General features: G+C 35.0%; 2 protein-coding genes across 2 annotated transcripts; both read left to right on the top strand.

Moving 5' to 3' along the window:
- The first annotated feature begins 8,455 nt into the window (after positions 1-8,455).
- On the top strand, positions 8,456-9,451 carry or112-1 (odorant receptor, family A, subfamily 112, member 1). Its single transcript, XM_035534296.1, has one exon. The coding sequence runs from the start codon at positions 8,468-8,470 to the stop codon at positions 9,449-9,451; it is 984 nt and encodes a 327-aa protein (XP_035390189.1). The 5' UTR covers positions 8,456-8,467.
- Positions 9,452-21,062: 11,611 nt separating this feature from the next.
- LOC113574743 (olfactory receptor 52E2) lies at positions 21,063-21,998 on the top strand. The gene has a single exon (XM_027005874.2). The coding sequence runs from the start codon at positions 21,063-21,065 to the stop codon at positions 21,996-21,998; it is 936 nt and encodes a 311-aa protein (XP_026861675.2).
- The last annotated feature ends 309 nt before the right edge of the window (positions 21,999-22,307 follow it).

The raw sequence follows: 22,307 nt of genomic DNA, 5'->3' as shown, positions 1-22,307 counted from the left end.
TTTCTTTCTATAATTCATTGTTGAATTTTAAAAATGTATTTTTAAGTTTTCAAGCTAGAACCACCACAATGCCTGCAAATGTATAGTAGCCTTCCAAGTTAAACAATAATTTGTCAAATGCTCCCAGGACATTTTATTTGGCTTGGGGATGTTGGTAAAGAATGTTAGAGCAAATATTACTTAAAACAGCTGACAAATAGCTAAGCTACTGAAATATTGCTATATTCATTACAATAATTCAGTTTGAAACTTCACGACTTTGGGGTTCACATGAAGCATTTCATGATACTCATGATACTAAACTGCTAGTATAATTTTAACAAAATAAGGTTAGCTAATTAAATTGGTATTTCCCCACAACAATTTTTTTTCTTGCTCAATGGGCATTGTCACACAATTGTGAAGGGTAACTTTACTGTACATATATTTTACATATAATATAGTATGATTTTTGTGATTAACCACATACCCTGCTCCAGGAAACTTCTATTTTGTTCAAAGCATGCCTTTCTCACGTATGATTTGAGAAAAGCTCTGCATTCCCTTCCGTACACTGTCTTTGAGTTTTATAATATGCTGCTGTGTATCATAGCCTAGCTTAGCCTCCCATAACCTACCTTAAACTTAGGTTAAACTTCTTACATTAAAAGGTTAAACCACTTACATTAACCTACAGTTGAGCAAAATCATTAACAAAAAACTTGTTTATAATACATTTATAATAAATATAATAATATTATACTATATGAATAATTCATAACATGTATGTATATAACGTAGAAAATAAACATTATATTATCACAAACCGATCCATCGTGATCCGAGTAGTATTTGAACTTCTGAGCCATTTTACACTACCATAAGGTAAGGATGAAAGGTAAACCTAGCAAGTCTTGAAGTCTGTCAGTTATTAAAGAAAAACTTGTTCAGCAAAGTTTCTTAATGGAAGAAGAAATGAGACTGTCTACAGTATACTGTAGAAGCCAGTTAAGAGATTAAGTAGATGGTAATGTGCAGTGCTAAATGAATATTGATGACGGTTATTAATATTATTAAGAAATTATGTCTACCTTGTAAATTGAAATTGTGGTGTCTCCAATTTTTCCTAATGTCTCCTATTAGACAGTGATACTGAGAGTGTATGCGGTCCCCATTACAGGAATAGAGAGGCTGGATAGGATTATGAATAAGGCTATAAGGAAGTGGCTTGGGGTGCCATGTTGTTTAAGTAGTGTAGCATGGTATGGGTGAGGGGTGTTGGAGCTACTGCTAACAAGCTTAATTGCGGAATTTAAATCAGCTTTAAGGTGAGTCGCAACATGATTTTGATAGGATCCAATGATGTGGTAATAAAAGCGGTGGCACCAGTCACAAAAGTAGGGAGGAAGTGGAATCCACAAGTGACAGTACTGCTAGCTAAGCACTTGTTAGAACTAAGGGAAGCAATTGGCCGAATGCAAAGTTGAAACCAGGCCTTGGGTCAGGTGTTTCCTTTAAAGCAATTTATAAGACCACATCACTAGATAGAAGGCCAGTTTAATGGCTAGTTTTATTCATGAGCAGGAAGACGAAGCACAGAGTGGGCTGGACATTGTGTTGTACTCTGAAAGTACGCATTTAGTTTATTTTATAGAGTTAACAATTCCTTTTGAGGATGCAGTGGGTGAAGTTTTTGAAATGAAAAATGAATGTGGGTGGCAGGCACCTATAAGACTGGTAGAGACAGGTGTTAGGGGATTTATAGCTAAATCTGCCACATTATTGCTTGTGCAGTACAGCCATAGAGAGTATAGATTAAAGGAAGCTGTGAAGGAATTATCAGAAGTAGCTGACGAAAACAGGTAAACCTGGACGTGACTATGTTGCCATGGAAACGGGGAATGCTTTGGTCTACGGACGTGACAGAAACTCTTACCTCAGTAAAACAAAAAGTTAATATCATTCAAGCATGTTATTCAGTAGAAAAATGTTGAAAGACCACATACAATTAAAAGTATCATTAATAACAAATTGTTTTTGATATATTTAATATTATTTGAAACAAGGAACATAAAATGAATCCATTTCAGTGTCATTATAGCTGTAGTCTTTGGGGTAAATGTAATGAATTATATTGTAATCTATTGATCTTATAGATTACAAATACATATACTAATAATTATAATATAATATATTAATTCTACTTGTAATCTCTTATTCTATCATAATACAAACTCAATAAAATAATTTGAATCTGTCATATTTACATCATTAAAATAACTTGAAATCTTTGTCATTTAAAGGTGATAAATATCAAACTCTATGCATAGAATTAGTTTCTCATAATTATATGGTAAACGCATTTACTCTTTAATAAAAAAAAGTACATTATCTTATTTTTTGCTATGTATTTGTAAAGGTACATGTAATAAAGTTGGTGGAGTTACGGTCAATCAAATTTTTATAATAATTGATGTGAAATGGATATTTGAAAATTAATACACTTTTAGTCTTGGCACTGTAAGTTTTTTTTAACAAAGAAATACAAATTACTTTTTCAAATAGATAATTTTAGATCAAAAGCATTGGTTGGCTGTCCCAGTCACGAGGACCATGTCTTATGCACATTTTCCATAATCTAACACACCTAATTTTATTCATGTGTTTATGGTGTTCACGCAAATGTGAACACAAAAATGTGCAAAGCATAATGTTCCCAAGACTGGGACTGGGAAACACTATATCGATCTTTGAAAACTTGAACATCTTCATACCTTTATAGGGATGCATCAACAGCTAAACATAAAATAACAAAATGCAGTTGTCACAGAGTCAAATACATTATAATTATTTCAACAGATCTCAGACATGTTACAATCCAAAAGAAACTTGTTACAGGTACACTAGAACAGCAGCCTATGGCAGATGCAGTGAAATTTTAAAGGCTAAACCAGCAGAAAAACATAGAAACATCTGTACACTGTTCATTATATTCTGTACACTGTTCATTATATTCAAGGATGGAATATTTATTTTCCCCTTTTTTTGTAGAATTAGCATCTTCTAGCATTTTCTCCCCACTGAAGAAAAATGAGTGCAAAATGTTTAGTCCTTGGCAGCCTACTGTTAGCGTCCTAGCACTCTCACTCAGTCAGAATAACTTTAATTTGAATCGAAGTTTTTTTGTTTGTTTGTTTTTTAGACAGTGCTTGCATGGAGAATGTTTTGTGGTAGGGAATTCTCACAGGGGAAATTAAATTAAATCCATCACGTTATTGATAGTGGGCCTTTCACTTCTGGATAAAGCTAGATAAAGTCTCCTTCAAGACTCATGCAGTCTAATGGCTAAGGTCTGTCTTAACATAACTATTGGCTACCATAACATAACACTCTTGGCTACCAACATCATCTATTAAATTAAGAGTCATATCAGATAGAAGACTGACTTGTATAACTATACATGCACTTGATCTCAGAATTTTATTTATGATAAATGGCCATGACTCCTCATTATCAATTTGATATGCATATCTGGAATTGTTGTCAACCTATGGTCATAGCTTTACTAAGCAACGAGGCCAAACCTAGATGTTTACACAACTTGTATAAAAAACGTATTAAATTCAATAGTCCTGTTTAAATGTAATCAAGCAGAACACCCTCTTTGTGACACACATACTCACATATACATTTCCCTCTGCCACGGCTCCTGAACAAGTACAAAATGCTGTTTTCCTTGTACACTCTTACTTAGAGTGAGAGTGGTAGAGTTATATACCATCAAGTCAAAAAGACTATAAAGTTATGGGCATTTGGTATTTTAGCAAAATAACTACCAGACAATTGTTCTGCAAAAAGTAATAATCCCTGTACACCAACCAAGGAGAATTAGAAAACAAATAAAACAATGCCATGAGACCAAGACAGCATAAGGAACATGGCAGTGCATCAAGGTAGGTAGTTCCTTCAAATCCCATGGTATTGTGGTTCAGTCAAGTGTAGTGCATAAAGCATATACCCTCCATCCCCATACCACAACTTTAAATTACTATTTGGCTGCAGGCTCTTGTTAGCCAGGAATACCCCTTACACTTCATCTTACAGAACAATGTATATAATCTTTTTTCCTTTCTGGCTAAGACTTATAGATGGATTGGCCAACCTTGTTCAAGTGTTATTGAGAGATTTTCACTGAAGGGTAGCTTAGAAAAAGGATTTTTAATTATGTATGCCACAATGGCTCACTTTCTCAGATCAGAGTTAGTTGGCTAAGGTTGTATTTACATAGACAAACAGTGACATTGTAATAATAATGCTATATCCTCCTTTTCAGTATGCTGAGAAGGGCCAGGCTTCTATAGGCCAGCCCCTGTAGTGAAAAATGTATATTGCTCAGATTCCCTAACAGACATACATTATAGACCTGTCATTTTTCTTACAGACTTACAGCCCATCAAAAATATCCCCAGAAAGGGGTCATGTAGGCATGTACCCAGCAGCGAGTCCCTGCAGCCATACTAATGAGCAGTTTGATTAGCTCCACTCTCGGACAGAAATGTGTCCTATAGTGACCAAGAACATGTAATGTAGCCTATGTCAAGAGGGTTATGGTTTTTATGTATGAAATATATTTATATTTCATAACTATACTGTTATGGTTACCCTATATGCTAAATATGGGTCACGGCCATAGAACATGAATAAGAAAAGTAAGAAAGAGAATCAAATGCAAGTCTCCAACTGAAGTATTTAATGAAGTGAATGAAAATGAAACCAAACATAAAGGTGCACTAATGGGAACAAACGAGACAAAACAATAATGAACGACATCGGCTATACAAACTAAACAGGCTTAAATACAGACAACATAATAATAATAATAATCCTCAGGTGGTGTGGCTACTAATATCTAACACACCACCTGAGGAAGGCATGGACAAACATAAGACCTGATGAGGTAACAAAGGAATAACACAAATAAAAGTACTCATGTACCACCAGTTGCTGGTAGATGCCAGCAAGGAGTGGGTGGTACCGTGACAATACATACTAAGAGCACTGAAATAAGCAACTGCTATGCTCATTAAGTGAGTACTGCATGTATGGTATGAGCTTCCTCAAGAAGAATTAAATATGACTATAAATATGGTAGTATAGTAAAATATAAACACACAGTGAGTATTGGTATGAAACCTATAATCGAGGTTAAATACATTTTACAATAATGTTTACCTTTATATCTACCTTTACAATTACATTCAAACCATACAAGAAAAAAAGAAAACTGATCCACATCCCAGGAACAATGAAACTGGCAAATCACACCCATGTTATAATCAATGCAATAAAAATGAACATGCAAATCACTTTCCTTTATAATTAATGAATATGAAAGAATGTGATAGTTGTAGACTAGTTGGAAAGCAATTCTTTGAGTGGGCCTATTCTTTAAAACCTTTTTAAAAAGGTCTGACATCATTATGTGCAACAATTCTCATAAATTCTTAATCAATTTATGTACTTATCCATGGTATGGATAGAGTGTTACATAGAGAGTTCTTGATGCTTAAATTGAAACATGCTTGTAATCTTTTCATAAAAATTAAAGAAAACCACAATTTCCACACAAGCAAATAACAGCAAAATATCACTAAGCAAATGTAATACTCTTTACTGGAATTGATACTGCATATGATTTAAAAATACCCCATAACCATCATAACTTATCGTCTCTGTCTTGGAAACCAGTACCAACTTAGAAGAGATGTCTAAGTACTCTTTGAAGCAGACAATGTATTTGGGCTTCTTAAAGAATATACCAAATCTTCGTGCAGTGTCTCCTTTTCAATACTATTGTTGTCTTTTCCCACTGATGTGACTTCTAGAAATTTTTAAATATTTTCACCTCCTCCTATGTTACTGCTCTGGTCCTATGGCAAAGTGCTCTTAACTATGCACAAATAATTTTTCAAGGCAGGGTAATGTTGTGTAATTAGAATATTAGCATTTTTAGGTGAAAAAAACGAATTGTTTTCTAGGGCGTTAGTTAAAGAACCCACATAGATATTTATTTTTAATTCACCACTACTTTCCATAATTATACCATATTGAACAAATATTAGATTCCATATTTTACAATCCTTACTTTATTGTTAATTGAATGAAGAAAAAAACATTTATCATTTGGGGGAAATACTACCATAGATGTGTGCCAAATCCTTTATTTGGAATAATCCTTCATGCATGTTTGCAGACAAATTGCCTAGTTGTTGTCATGGTCCTATATTAATACAAATTTCAAAATAAAGGTGGATATTTGGGATCAACTCTCCTTACTCAAGAAATTAGGAGTAAACTAGTATTCAGGTGAGGTGAAGTAGGATGGGGCAGTGAAAGCAGCTTTAGTTCAAAAAGTGAATGGCTGGGGAAATATCTGGACTTCAGTGCCACATAAAATCTATGAAACTCTCTATCCTAATCTAAGTCATTCTGAACCAATTTAGAAATCTGCAGCCATTTATACTTTGAGGTTGGTTGTTTATTATTAATATTATTATGAGAATAATTACCATATTGAACAATAGAATAAACTGACCATATTTTTACTCATTAAATAATTGTCATTAAATTACCAATTCTTCCCAAAGCTCCATCTTTCAATTGCTTTTGTATTCTTTTTTATTCCCTATAATGACTTCAAATTCCATGATCATGCACATGTATGATTTAAAATGATCTTTTTTTTCCCCCCAAGATAGTAACTTATAACTTGATAGTAACAAGCACTGTAAACTATGCTTAACAAAATGACAAATGACAAGGTAAATGAAAAAAACAAAAATAAATACATAACAACTATGGGGTTGATCTACAATCCCAGAACAGCATAAAACTTAAATAAAAGCTGTCATACTTAGCTCATATAATGTCCAGTGCAGCTCTGTGCCAATCCCTGACAACCAAATGCAAATTTAAAATTATACTTATTCTTACACTACTGTCTATGTTAAACCATGGCCAATTAACAGCATGTGCCTAAAAACTGTCTAGGGCCCTATAAATCAACCTGGGAAATCATGTCTGCAGGCATGTTATTTTCCATCCATGTTTAACATTGTCTGATTTCATTAATGAGAAAACCACCCTAACAAAGATAATGATTAATTAGTGAACTTGGAGGTGGTGCCTGGTTGGAACAAACACAATATTTATTATCACTGAAGTAGTACCAATGGTCAAGGGAATGTTTAAACAAAGCACTTTAGCTGACCAATTAAAACTGCAGTTAAGATGCTGTACTAGGAGAAAAAATGATCATATTCATGGGCAGATTAGAGGGAGAATTCAGACTAGTTTGAATTGTACATGACCAACACCACAAATTCACCACATCTTAACATGTCATCATTATTAGTTATTGTTGACAATGATAATGAGATTAGAAATTAAAATTAAGTAATAATATTATGTGAATATTATATTAATTAATGTTATATTAAGGAATGTTTTGCTGCTTGCATACCATAATTAATTAATATATTTATTTATTATTAATAACATTATTTATAAGTACTTTGTCATCTTACTCAGTGGTTGCCATATGAGACATCAATTTGTTTATAAAGTTGCTTACATTTATTCTCTTAATTTATGCTGGGCTATTCAATAGAATATGCTCTTACCACCATTTCCAACATGTTTTAATTACTTTAAAAATTTGAAATTAGATAAATGCATAAATGTTTACACACATTAAACCTTCACCCACACCCTTCACTAGTGGTAGGAAAACATAGAAGTAACTAAATAAATAACTAAAATCCTACACTATTTAACCTACATTTTCAATCCTTATGAATATTTAATATAAAGAATGAATATTTATATTTATTAAGCCAAAAAGCAATGTTTTACCATGACTTCAGTTACAATGGGCTATGGCTTGTTTTTTACTCCTAAGGGACCACAAGGCTAAATCAGTATATATACTCATATGGTTGTGTACAGAGTTAATTTTGGTGGATGATATTCTCCATATGAATGACCAAAACAGCAACAGAAAACCTCAGACAGGTACATACATGTCACCACATAATGTGATGCTTATGAAATTACAGTGACTGAAATGAGTGTACTAAATTGTTAAAGTATCTGAAAGAATAGATAAATATGACTGAATGTACAATTATTTAAGAAGTATAATATAAATATGCTCCACTGACTACTTAAATAGAATAAGTTAAATACTAAGATTATAGCTATTTTGACACTTTAAAAAAAGGTTTTGAAAAACTAATCTAAAATATTAGTTTGCTGAAGTGTTTGCGATAATTGATAATTTGGTAGATTTCAAAGCAATGTTCCACTTTAATTTCAGTGACAGCTGTTATGAGATGATCAATTCTCTAATAGGTTGATGAAATAAATAACATTTCAAAGCTATTCCACAGATCTAATATTAGCTCTAATGGACTACCTTCACAGTGCCATGACTGAGGAATTTCAAGGAGCAAATTTCTCATACACAAACTTCATTTTTGCTGGATTTCCAGAGATCTTTCAATATAGGAAATTACTTTTCTTACCATTTTTCCTGAGTTACATATTGGTTATGGTTGGAAATTCTTTAATGCTTTTTGTAATTAAAAATACAAAAAGTCTTCATAGCCCGATGTACATGTTAGTATCTGCCTTGGCCGTGGTTGACATTATTGTACCTACTGCAATTGTTCCAGCTATGCTGCTCAGTTTACTCTTTGACTTAAATGAAATATCTTTAGTTGGATGTTTGATACAAATGTTTTTTATACACTTTTTTTCCTCTGTCGAGTCTACCATTCTTTTAGCAATGGCTCTGGATCGCTCTGTAGCTATCTGCAATCCACTTCGATATAATGCAATCATGAACTCATCAATGTTTGTAAAATTACTGCTTTTTACTTTGATCAGGAGTGGCACAATAATGTCTGTTCTGGTTTGTTTAGCTGCATCTTTGTCTTTCTGTCGGTCCAATATTATTCATCATTGCTACTGTGACCACATGGCTCTTGTTAGTTTAGCCTGTAATTCAACTGCAAAGAATAATGCAATGGGCATTGCTGTCATTGTTTGTTTTGCTGGAATTGATATATCTGTCATTTTCTGCTCCTATGTGAAAATCTTGCACGTGGTGCTGAGAGCTGCGGCAGGTGAGCAGAGATCAAAAGCACTTCATACTTGTGGTACTCACCTGATTGTAATGATGTGTTTTTATTTTGTGGGAAGTGTCACTTTTCTCTCCCATAACCTTAGTATTCCGATTCCATTGGGTGTCAACACCTTTCTGGGTATCACATACATAGTTGTTCCTGCATGCATTAATCCAATTATCTATGGGGTTCGAACGAAAGAAATACAGAAAGCACTATTAAAAATGTTCAAAATACATGTCAATAGGGTGTTTACAGTAAAGGTTTCAACTTTGAATTTCTGAATAGCATTGTACTACTGGTACTACTGGTGATATCATATCAACAGCATTAATGAATTTAGTCACAAGGATATGTTGGGCATATTTCATAGTCATGCATGAATTAAATATTCACAATTGTATGTAGTGCTGCTTTAGCTTTAAAAAACGTTATCCAGTTCAGTTTGTCTTTGATTCACTTTAATTACTTTTTATGTCCTAATGCAAACTGGTAGCCCAATGTAATTCCAGTAGTTCTCATAATATAAGAAAAATAGGGATAATCCAAAACAACTATGACAACTATGTAAAATTCTGTCTTCTAAAGCTTCAAAATACGATGTATGTAACTGTAAAAAATGACAATGATAAAATTTAATGAAATGGCATTTCCAGTGCATGAAGGATCTATACACCAGTCTGCAGCAACTTTTTGATCCTGGGGGACTATACAACAGGACACAAACACTTTACTAATGGAGAATGGACAACTAGCACTGCCTCAAGAAAAGCATCTAAGCACTATTTATTGTATCTTTTGATTTGTGTGCTTGTAAAAGAATGTTTGGGTAGATAAGAACCAAGGCAGAGACTCAAGTCCTTGGACACATTCAAAGGATCCTTTAAATGTACAAATACAAGACAAGCCATCAGTACTTTTATTTTGAGTCAATTTAACATAGATTAACCACATCTTTATAATTAATCATCAGTGGTGATTCCAAAATCACTTATAAAACAAGAATATAGTAGATGGGAGTATGAGTAAGCACCAATAGAACCCCATGATTTAAGCTTATCTTGACACATTGATGTTTTTAGGAATACAAAATCATGTATAATAGGCATTGCAAAATTCAGCTGCTGAGATAGTGATGTGAATGGTTGTGTACTTTAAGGCTTCCTGTGTAAACCACATGCTCATTACACTTAAAAGTGTGTCAACATCTCTTTGCTGGCTATTAATTCCACAAAGGTTTTCCTTTGCACATTGGAAGATGAGTAAATGAGATGGGAATACATATGAGGTTTAACAGTTCAAATATCTAGAGAGAACACTTTTCTTGGTCAGTCTAAATCCTATAGCTAACTTTAAAAAATGATCTTTAAGTAATTGCAACATCAAAAACAAAACTTGACCTAACTTGATTAAAAGTAACACTTGGCAATTTATACTTTGTAGCATTTTAACTGAGGCCTAAATGCAACAAATTTTCCTGCAAATTAACATTTAACGATCTGAATATTTGCCAGTGAAATGCTGGTACTCATCAATGTTGAATCATTAATTGTAATGCCTTTAAGAAGGAAAATAGGATTTGATGGTAAAGAAGACAATTTTTATCTCAACACTTTCAAGAAATACAGAAATGATTGGTAAGGGTGGACTGTGGTTTCTTTCGTATAAATCATTAGACTTTGATCATGGTGGTATGTTGACATTAGGTCACAAATTAATAGTCATACTACAATTTATGCATAAATGATAAATATTATGCCTGCTGAATTCATGTTGGTATAGTGAAATCAGCATTATTTTTACACTGATAAAAGTTTTTGGGTTAATCAATTTTGGGCAAAAAAACAGGACCGTTATTTCTGATATGACTGGAGTGGTATTTAAGAAGACTAATAAATTAAGTGCTATAGTCAGACACACGTTTGGATTGCTGAGTTAAGAGTTTAATATTTAAACTCTTTCTAGTGTCCTTACATTACCTTTGGCAGCTGAAATGCTATTATTATCCACCCAAATACTCACTAGGATGCACACTACTGAACCACCCCTCTATTACAGAATTTGCCTAAGATGATAAGATCAACTTTCCTCAGTATTTGAAGTGAGTCTAATCATATTTGGCCATTAAAAAAATTATGACACTGTTAGCATTTTAACTGTATAAATGCAAGGGGCACTTAAACAGTAGTATTCTAATAAAGCAACTGGTAAATGTAAGTTTTGAAGTGAGAATATAGTATTTATTCAAACTGCATCACTAAAGCTGCATAAACACACAAATAAATGGAGTTCATTATGAAGATCACTACATTTTATTGACTCATTCATTAAAAGGATTAAAATCAAACATTGTGGTACATTTATTCCTGCTGACCTGGTAATTTATTTTTATTTATACACCCAAGGTAGAAATAAACAAGATGTCATATGACTGCACACATCTTGCTTCTTCTACATTATTTACACTGTAATTTTTTGTCACAGTGCACCACGCACCCAACTCAAGGGACATGCCCACTGTCTCACACACACACACGCACACACACACACACACACACACACACACACACACACACACACACACACACACACACACACACACACACACACACACACACTGCACCTGCAATGATCCCAGTCACCTGCTTGCTGACCACCTGTACACCTCTTTTGTACTCCCTTTGATTTAAGTCCACAGGAACACTCGTGCAGTGCTTTGCATTTCTTCCTCATTCTCCATAGTGCTGACGCCCAAAGTGTTTACTGTCAGTGATACTGCTGTGTCTGCATGCCTTGACATTTACTGCCAGCACCTTTTGCTTTTCTTGTGTTTTGCATTATGCCAGCTCTTTGCTGTTCTTCTTTATGTTTGTTATGGAAAATAAAGAAACCCTCAGTTACTTTCTGCTGCCATCACAGTTTCCAGTCACACTAATGTATAATTCACAGTAAACACTATTTTTTTCTCATTTACTTACAAGATCATGTGCCATGCTGTGCATGATTATATATGTTTATAGGTTTGAAAACCTATGTTTATAGGTTTAAAAATGACTCATGTGGTAAAGTAACAACCAAAATTGTATTTTATTGCAAACACTGTGTGAGAACATTCAAACAAAAGGTGAGAACAGGAGTTTCTTTTCACAGGCTTTTCTCATTTATGTCCACTTTCCCAAAATTGAAGAATATGATTTTGGTAAAGAGGATCTTCAAATAATACTCTTTCCAGTTTTTCTATTTAAAAATAAATGTGTGATATAATGTGTAAAATGAAGAAATGCCTTTACAAATGATTATCTGTGTTTTATCCATTTAATTAAAATTACCAATATGTACAGAACAGCTGCATTTTGGGAAATGTTTATGGACTGTAATCAAATCATTGGAAGACCCAAGTATAAAACAGCAATGCAGTCATTAAAGGAAATTTATTTTCCTTTTGATAAATAGGTTTATGCTGGCAGGAAAAAGAAGATCCCTATATGGTTAAAAGTATGTGGACACCTCTCCCACTTATAGAGGTGATGTGTTTCAGCCACACTCATTGCTAACAGACCTATAAAATCAACCTCCACAGACACACACTGGTAGTTTAATGGATCATCCTGAAAAGCTCAATAACTTTAAAAATATCACTGTCATAGGATGCCACATTTTCAGCTATTTCACATCAATAATAGCACATCAACTATAAGTGCTATTATTGTGAAATGGAAGTGTTTAGGAGCTCAGCCACAAAGCAGTAGACCACATAAACTCACAGAAGAGACCCAAGAGTTAGAATGCCAAGTACTGAAGCATGTAGTACATAAAATTGTCCTATTCTCACTTATCCTTCTTGACTATAGCACTCACATTACTCCCAAACTGCTTCTGGAAGGAATACAACAACTGCATGCAAGCCTAAGATCTATGTGCAATGTAAAGGGGCAGCTGGAGAAGTGCAAAAGCATGCCACAACTGGACTGTGGAGTGGTGGAATTGTATACTCTGGAGTAATGAATCACACAGCACTATTTTGGCATTTTATATGATGGAGAAGTCTTGATTTGGTACATGTTGGTACAAGAATGCTGCCTACTGGAATGCATAGTGCCAAGGGCAGTTGGAGGTGGAGGAAGGATAATAGTCTAAGGCTGTTTTTTTAGGGTTTGCCACAAGCATCTTAGTTCGAGTGAAGGAAAGATATTTTAGACAATTAGACAAATATATTTATGGAAATTTGGGGAATGCCCTTTTCTGTTCTAGCACACAATGTAAGAAGAATTATTTGAGGTTTGGTGTGGAGTGGTCTTTACAGAACCCTAACCTCAACTCTAATGATTGTGAGGCAGGCTTTTGTGACCAACATCAATAGCTGACCTCAAAAATGCTCTTTTGACCAAAAAAATTATAATTCCAGGAGAAATGAATATTGGCACAGCACACCCAAGAGTTACAATCAATGAATTACAAGAATGTGCATGGAAGCAAGCAAGGCGCTATGCTTCATAATTACCAAAACAGATAGCTTTTAATGAGTAAACTAAGTATATGGAAAAAGGATGAAGAGCAAGAGTTGGTATGCTTGAAGATCTAAATTAATTTAATAAATAGAATTCAGACTGTGAAAGTTGTACACTGGATGGTTATCCATTTCTTCAGTTGTACGTATCCTTTTAAAAAAAAGAAAAAAGCCAAAGAGGTCATGCAATGTACATTTGTATTACTGTGTTATAGTGTAAATAATATTTACATATAATATATAATAAAATATTTATCATTCTTTTAGTGTATATTGATGTATTTTTAATAAACAATTTACATCAGCAGAAATTGATGTACAGATGTATAAGTGTTCTTTAAGTTATACATTTGAACTTCCTGGTAAAAAGTGCATGTAAAATCCTGTTTGCAGTCCTGGATGTTTCACTGCTGTGGATTTGTCTCCCACTGAACTGACCTCCACAAATTCTTAGTAACTCTTTGCTCCTCTCAGGATGCTGTGCTGGTTTTATAGCAGAGTACATTTAAATATTCATCAACATCTCTTCAGATCAGAATTAAATTGGTGTGCTTTTCCCCATCCAATAAAACTAGCAAATATTTTCTTTCTAGAATATTATTTAGAGGTCACAGAACAGAATACAGAACTCTAGTCTAGTCTTGCTATTTCGGTTATAGATGTGGATCACGAAAACTTCTATACCTCAATATCCATGTGTAAAATGTTAAATACAGTATGACTAATCAGAAATGCATTTAAAAACTTAAAACAAAGACATTTGATGTGTGATTTACATTGAGACCCAATGGCCCTATACATATACTAATTAGCACTTCAAAATAGTGCTGGTCATTGGGATTAATTCCTTACCTTGCCTGTAAAATCTAGAAACATTATATTCACTCTGTTGGAAACTTGTCAACATGTTTATTTTCAAAGTAAGAAAATATTCTACCAATAGAATATTATTAGAGATGCAGCTACATTATGAACTGCATTTGTTGGTTTTATTTGAGGTATTAAATTCAATTTCTAATGTCTAATGGAACTTAATGCCCAATAGAATTTGACTGTAGCTCTCTATTAATTACACTTCAGTAAAGACAATACAATTGGGACTAAATCAATTAAAACTGTTTACCAGAAATTTGGGCACTTTTGTGGATGCTCTCACCGGTTTATTTAAAGTAATTAGTCTTGCAACTATTCTAGCTATTATGCTGTTTTTAAATGGAACCAGTTGTCAGAAGATATTAGAAGAGTCCTGACACTAGATTAATTTAAATCTCTACCAAAAACTTTATTTGACCATGCTTTCAGTTTAGTCATTATTTTCTTAGCTCCAGTAGCAGTACACTTAACTTTTTAATTTTTTTCTGCACTACAATGAACTTTTATATCTTTCAATTAATATTTTTCTGTTTTTATTTTTATCTTTAATCTCAATAAATATTAAATATTTAACACTTTTTACAATTGTATCATTTCTTTTGGTACTAATTTTAGATCTCTATTTGAAATCTATTCTGTTTAAAACAGTTGCATTTCATTTGAATCTTTTCTCTTTATATTTTTATGTGAAGCACTTTTAATTGACACTATATATAAAATGTTCTATATAAATAAACTTACCTTGCAGTGAAGAAGCATTCTACCAGCGGACAAGTTTAGTGAAATTATGCTGGCTTTTTTATTTAAAAAATAAGAGGTCATTTAAGACAATTAACCGAAAGATTACAATAATTTAAAAACATAACATATGGCAAGATGTTTTCTTATAAAATCAACCATGTAATGTTAAAAAGCATAAAGTGTAATAATGTATGTAAATATAATGCATGTTCATATATTAAGAATGATGTCATACTGAAAAATTCTTATTTGATTTATAGTCAAATATCTGCTACCATTAGATACCCATTCTTTTAAAGGAGTTTTTTTGAACATCTTGATGCATGGTTGATTACCACCACCTAATGTTTTCTATCCAACACTCCAACAGGTACAATGTAACCTTGCAGGGCGCGGGGGCAGGACGCACAGACTACCTCGACTGTGAAGGACGTTTTATTGACATTAAACATATACGACAAAGGTGGCATTCACACATAACACTGACAGTAAACATGACTCTACACTTAACCTTAAACGAAGAACACATACGGGACTACACAAACCTACGTTACGACTACAACGATCGAAATTAACACTCACGTAGCGACAATGACCAACGGGGCGCACACACTGACAGGGGTTTAAATAGACAGACAGAAATTCAACATTAAACCCTGTGCACGTGAGCGCAATCTCGGGGGCGTGGTTACACACAGTACAATTGCGAATCCCCTGCACGCGGCTGGCCTGAGGTATTTATACCTATTTGTCCCCATAAGCTTGACAAAAGGAAAAGTAAAGCTGGAAAGGTAGACTGGCCTTGCCACTATTCTGACACAAATCTAGCTCTGCTATTACTGCTTCATCTGCATAAGGGATTTCTCTTGGTTAATCACATAATCCTCAGTGAAATATACCCAGATATAATGCAACCAACTGACTGAGTCTCCAGCAGATGCATTGACTGCTTGAGAGAGAGCAGAATCTGGATGCCTCATTAGGAAGCTAGCTGTCCCTGAATTGAAGCCAGCAACAATTTACAGAGTCCTTAAAACAATCTCTCACCCTACTTAACACACAAATTATGTTCTGGGCCCTGGAACCTCCTGGAGTACTTAGGATGTGGTTGATCTTTGGCTTGGCAAGCTGATAAATCAGAGCACATTTCAAAAAAGGATTTATTAGATTTTCTCTTCTGCTGAGAATGCTTTCCTAGTCTAAAAGTAGCACTGAATTTCTGTGCTAGACAGAAATCATCTTTTTGTATTTGCAAATAAATCTATACTGATACAAAAAGAACATTAATTGTGCACTACTTTGCTTGATAGAAATTAAATTTTAACAAAATTTTATTATTACTTCTTGAATTGACTAATCATGAACATACAAAAAATAAAGAGGAATAGAAAGGAGAGTCAAAGAAGCACAGTCTTGCACGTTAAATGTCCAGTGTCTGAGGTGAATTTGTTTTTGCTTTCCATTTTTTTGGTACTCCAGGCATTTGTTCTGATGTTACCTCACAGTTTGTCTTCCTCTGACTACTTAATAATGCTTGTACAGTTATACAACTCCTGCTGTCCTCCAGGATGCTTCAGTTTATCATCATAACTGAAGATAAAAGACTTGGTAGTTTTGATAGATTCATTACCTTTGCTTGTGTATTCTGATGCAGCCTTTTACTAACTGATCATTTGCTTATGAGAATTGTAGGAATTTTTTTTCTATTTACTTAGCCCTACCCTGCTTACCTACAACAAATCACAAAAGGTGCAGTTGAAGGTTTAATACATGTAAAACATATAAAATACATGTAAATAATTTATTTAATTCCAAATTATAATTACAAATGTGTTATAAAGAGCAATTTCTATTACATAGACCAGCATTATTCATGAGAATATACGCAACTCATTCCATAAGGTTCCTATAAGGAGGCAGGATGCAGGCATGAGTTAGGAATTGCAGAAACAATTCAAAGGATAATGAAAGTAAATGGCAAAAATAAGACACAAGTGCAAAAATGTACCACACAAAAACAGTGACAAAGACATTCATAAGGCATTCACAAAAGGCTTCACAGTCACAATGTTGTCACAATAACCAAGATGGACTGGGACTAAAGGAAGGTTATTTATATGCAAAATATATGTGGGTGCGGGGGTAGAGAAGGGGACTGACAGTACCTCCCACCAGCTCCTGTCACATGAACTGGGTGGGCAGCAGATCCAAGACTGCTGCCACATGGCAGGATCCAGAGTACAGACAGGGACAGGTGGGCTATGAACCAGAGGATGAGGAGAGCCCCCAAAGAGGGGGAGGGGGATCCAGAACTGGTGTCACCATTGGTGATGAAATATCAGTCTGTACTGGGCAGGACAGGACTCAAGACTCGATTGCAGGACAGGCAGGGGAGAGGACAGGGGGCAGGGAGACAGGCTAGATAGAAAATAGGACCAGTAGGATGAGAACAGTGACCAGGACAGAAATGAGCACACTGAAGAGGATGGGACATAAAGTCAGAGACAGGGATGGAGAGGTAGTGGTGATGGGAAAAGGGACAACCATCATGACCAGTACTAGTTCAGGAGGCGAAGCATGTGGCCCAGCGGGGAAAAGGGTCATGTGTCCAGTGGCAGACTGAGAGGCAACACTGGTCAGGCTCCCTGATGCAGGGATTGGTGATGGGGGTGTTGTCCTGAGAGTTGGGTGTGGAGCAGTTATGAGAACTAAGCATGACAAGGGAAAGCGGCACAGTCCTGGGGGCCAGGTACAGCAGAAAAGGTGCCAAAAATGGTGCTGTCCAGGGCATGAGGTGTGGCAGAGGTGGAAACTCCCACGAAGACAGCATTCACTGACAGCACCCTCCTGCAGTCAGGGTGCAGCAGAGGTGGTGCCCTGAGGACTAGCATCCTCTGGCAAGCAGGGCATGCGGAATGCAGCATGCAGAACCCACTGAGGCACAAGGCATGGGAGGAGCGTCCACTGAGGAGTTAGGCATAGAATTAGCTCCCACAGAGGTGCAGGGCACAAGAGGAATGCTTGCCATGGAGTCAGGCAGAGGAGTGCCCACTGAAAGACGCCGGAGGCTCATCTTCTGGCACATCAGGTCCGCCAGCCATGCCCTTGGTGCTCACACCTAGGATGGGTGAGAAACAGAAAAACCTAGATAAGCAAACTCCTTGGCACCAGGAGCTGCGCCACCAAAAGCTGAGCCACCAGGACAGGGGCAGCAGGTGGCTCTGGCTTCAGAGCAGGCTCAGACTGAAACTTCCTCCCTCATTGTTTATGGTGTTACTTGCTGGACAAGCCTACCAGTGATCTTCCCAGCTGATGGTGTCCCTCCTGACAATCTTGTCCAGCAGATCCATCAGACAATGAGAGGCTACATGAGCTTGCTCGGCATTGTTGGGCAAGTCCATCCAAGACACATCCCCTTTATCAGCACTGGGGCTCACTTCAGGCAGGTAGCCTTTCTGTAGAACAGGTCAGTCAGGGGTTTTTAGCCAGGGTGCTAAACGATGAACCGGCAATAGAAATGGACAAATCCCAGGAACCACTGCAGCTCATAGCACATCTGGGGTTGTGGCCATCCACTCACTGCCTGCACCTTACCAGGCTGCATTTGTCCTCCTTAATAATGTAACCCAAGAGCTTTACTTTGCACTTCTCTAGCATGCAATACAAATTACTGTGCAGGACAGTGCTGAGGATTTGCCATATGTCATGCACCTGTTGGTCATAGGAGAGGAAAAAGATCAAGGTGTTGTCAAAATAAGTGACCTTGTTAATGTAGGCTTGGGACACAGAAGGCACTGTGGCTAGGCCATAAGGTAAAAACAGGAACCTGTAGGGTCCTGAGGCTGTACTAAAGGTCATCTTCCAGACAAATAAGACAGAGGTGCTTGTGTTAAACAGTTGATTGGGAGTGTGTGTGTGTGTGTCGGGAGTGTGTGTGTCGTCGGGAGTGTGTGTGTCGGGAGTGTGTGTGTGTGTGTGTGAAGCTCACTAGAAGCTGCCATACATCAGACAGTAAACACCTCACTCTTAATAAATGTTTAACTCACTAAACTAAAAACTGCAGTGGTAAAGCTTATATTAAAAAATAAAAATCTGGAAGCAACTCTGTTAAGTAATTACAGTCTCTTTTCAAATCCACAGTTTTTTGAGAATTCACAAAGATAAAACCATTTAAAAATATAAAACAGATATTATATTTGGCAACAGCAATGACTCAGAGTAGCTGTCTTTTTGAACTCAAACATATAAAGAGCTGGCTCATAACCGTGGTGTACTCTGAACTCTTTTGAGTTTTAGCAGTCACATCAAATCAGTTACTAAAACAGCATTTTATCACATTAAAAACATCATCAAGATCAGAGATTTCCTGGCAAAACCAGACCTAGCTTTTTGTTATCTATGCTTTTATCTCTAGCAGGGATGATTTCCGTAATCGCCTCCTAACGGGACTCTCAAAAAAGACAAACAGCTTCAGTTGACCCAAAATACAGCTGCTAGAGTTCTCAATAGGATTAAAAGAAGAGAGCACATCACCATTCTTAAGTCCATACACTGGCTACCAGTATACTCTTGAACTGTTTTTCAGATAATATTACTAGTCTATAAATTGCTCAGTGGTGCGAGAGGCAGCATATTTATCTGATATGCTGCAGAGTTGTGAGCCAGGCAAACCTTCAGATCATTAGGAACTAGGCAGTTAGTACTGGGGAGTGTTTAGCTATTATGCTGTTTTTAAATGAAATCAGTTGTAAAAGGATATTAAAAGAACCCTGTCATTGTTTTTAAATCTAAACTAAAAAAGTGTTTAGTTTAGGCTAGGCTTTCGGCTCAGGTTAAACACTATTCCCTCAGATCCTGTAGCACCGTACTTTTAACTTATAAGCAAAATAGTGCATTTTTATTTCTTTCAATTTATTTTTATTTTTCCTGTCACCTTTTTCTCAACAGAATATATTTAATTTGATTTTATGTACTTTATATATTTTATTAATTATACTTATTTTAATCAGCTTTTATTGTTTTAATCTTTCGTTTTATTACTTTACATTAACTTTTTTTTCTATTTAAATATATTTAAGTATATTTTAAATATACTTTTAATATATTTAACTATATTTAACTTGTAAACAGTATTTGTAATGTTTCATTTTTATTTTTGGCAAACACTTTACAAAGGAGATAGATCTCGGGCTGTAATAAGTTTTATTATTCTTCTATGTCTTATGTGAATCATTTGGATTTGCGGCTGTCTAGTGGTATACAAATAAACTTCCCTTTTGTAAATTTGTGTATCATCAAATAGTATTAAACAGGAGAACAGACTTTTTTGCTAGAGGCTATAACATTACCATTACAACTGAATACTTATATTTTTTAAAAACAGCTAAATATGCACATCATCTAAAAAAATGAAAAAGCAGAAACAGGCTTTTTTCTAAAGGCTACATCATGACCTCTATACCTTTGAGTCTAAAATGACATTTTTTTTTAATTAATTCCAGAGAGGAAACTCTTGCTTAATCTTCCATGGAGAAATGTTTCACAGTTTAAGACAAGCTATATAACAGTACAGCTAGTCAATAGCTCAGAAATCTGAAGCTTTGTGATAGCAAGGTCAAACAGGTATGCTCTGTAATGTAATTGTTATTATTTGTTATTTTTTTTAAATCAATTTATACAGTAATAAAAAATTGTAAATTTCTATGGCATGTAATTGTCCTCACAATGATGGTAGTTCTATAATGTACACTGTATGTCTTTTAGGATCAATAAATATGCTACATTTCAACGTAACTCTCATTTTTATGGCTTATGGACCTCCTGGCCCACTCAATTATGGAGTCTTCTTTGTCACTTTTGTGACTTATCTTGCAACAGTTTTTGCCAATGCAATTTTACTCCTGGTAATCTACTTTGACACAAGTCTTCATAAGCCTATGTACATATTTTTATTCAATTTGGCAATCAATGGACTGATTGGAACCTCTGCTGTTCTGCCTAACATCATGTTCAACCTTCTTAAAGACATCAAATACATCTCATATTACAGCTGTCTATTGCAAGTGTTTTTTATCAATTTTTATGCAGCTTGTGCATATGCAATATTAATGGTTATGGCATATGATAGATATGTCTCTATTTGTAAACCATTACAATATCACAACATTATGACGCCAACTAAAATTAGGATGCTTCTGGGCATAGTGTATATTTTTCCTTTTTGCTTTTTAGCTGTACAGCTTCATCTTACTTCAGCATTGCCTCTGTGTAGATACACTATAAATAAGCTGTTTTGTGATAACTTAGCAATAGTTAATCTCTCCTGTGTCAGGAGTGTACTTGGAGACCTGTATGGCTTGGCTGGAATCGTTATTTTCCTTGGTTTTCCTTTGTTACTGGTAATGCTGTCTTATGTAAGAATACTAATTGTTAGTTTAAAGGCATCAGAAAATGCCAAGCAAAAAGCTCTACGAACCTGTGCCCCCCACATAATCACATTTATTAATTTTTCAACAGCTAGCCTTTTCTCTGTAATATATAATCGATTTAATAATTATCTGCCAAAAGAACTAAATATTTTCATGTCAATACATTTTATTCTGATCCCGCCCCTCTTGCATCCAGTTATATATGGGATAAGAACTGAAAGGATTAGCAGAAGTCTCACAAAGATTTTACAAAGCAAAGTTTTTGCCCTTGAATTCAGATAGAAGTCAAAAGACAACAGTTAAAAACCTTTTATTTATTAGGAACATCTAATGTCTGTTACTGGTTTGATTAAACCAGAGATTGATTATGCAATTTCACAATTCTTGGGTCTTGACAGTATTACCCTTAGAAGTGTCTATTTCCACTCTCACTCTCCTATATCTCTTTCTGTCTCTCTTTCTGTGCATGTGTACAAGATATGAAACCAGATATGTTGTATTATTATTGTTATTGTTGTTGTTATTATTAGACTTCATGCAATTGTTTCTGTCAAATTTTTTAAAGGGTGCACTTCTGTTTTATGTGAATTG

Source organism: Electrophorus electricus, chromosome 15, assembly GCF_013358815.1.
Source record: "Electrophorus electricus isolate fEleEle1 chromosome 15, fEleEle1.pri, whole genome shotgun sequence".
In the NCBI taxonomy this organism is placed as follows: Eukaryota; Metazoa; Chordata; class Actinopteri; order Gymnotiformes; family Gymnotidae; genus Electrophorus; species Electrophorus electricus.
This window is presented reverse-complemented; position numbering and strand designations above follow the sequence as displayed.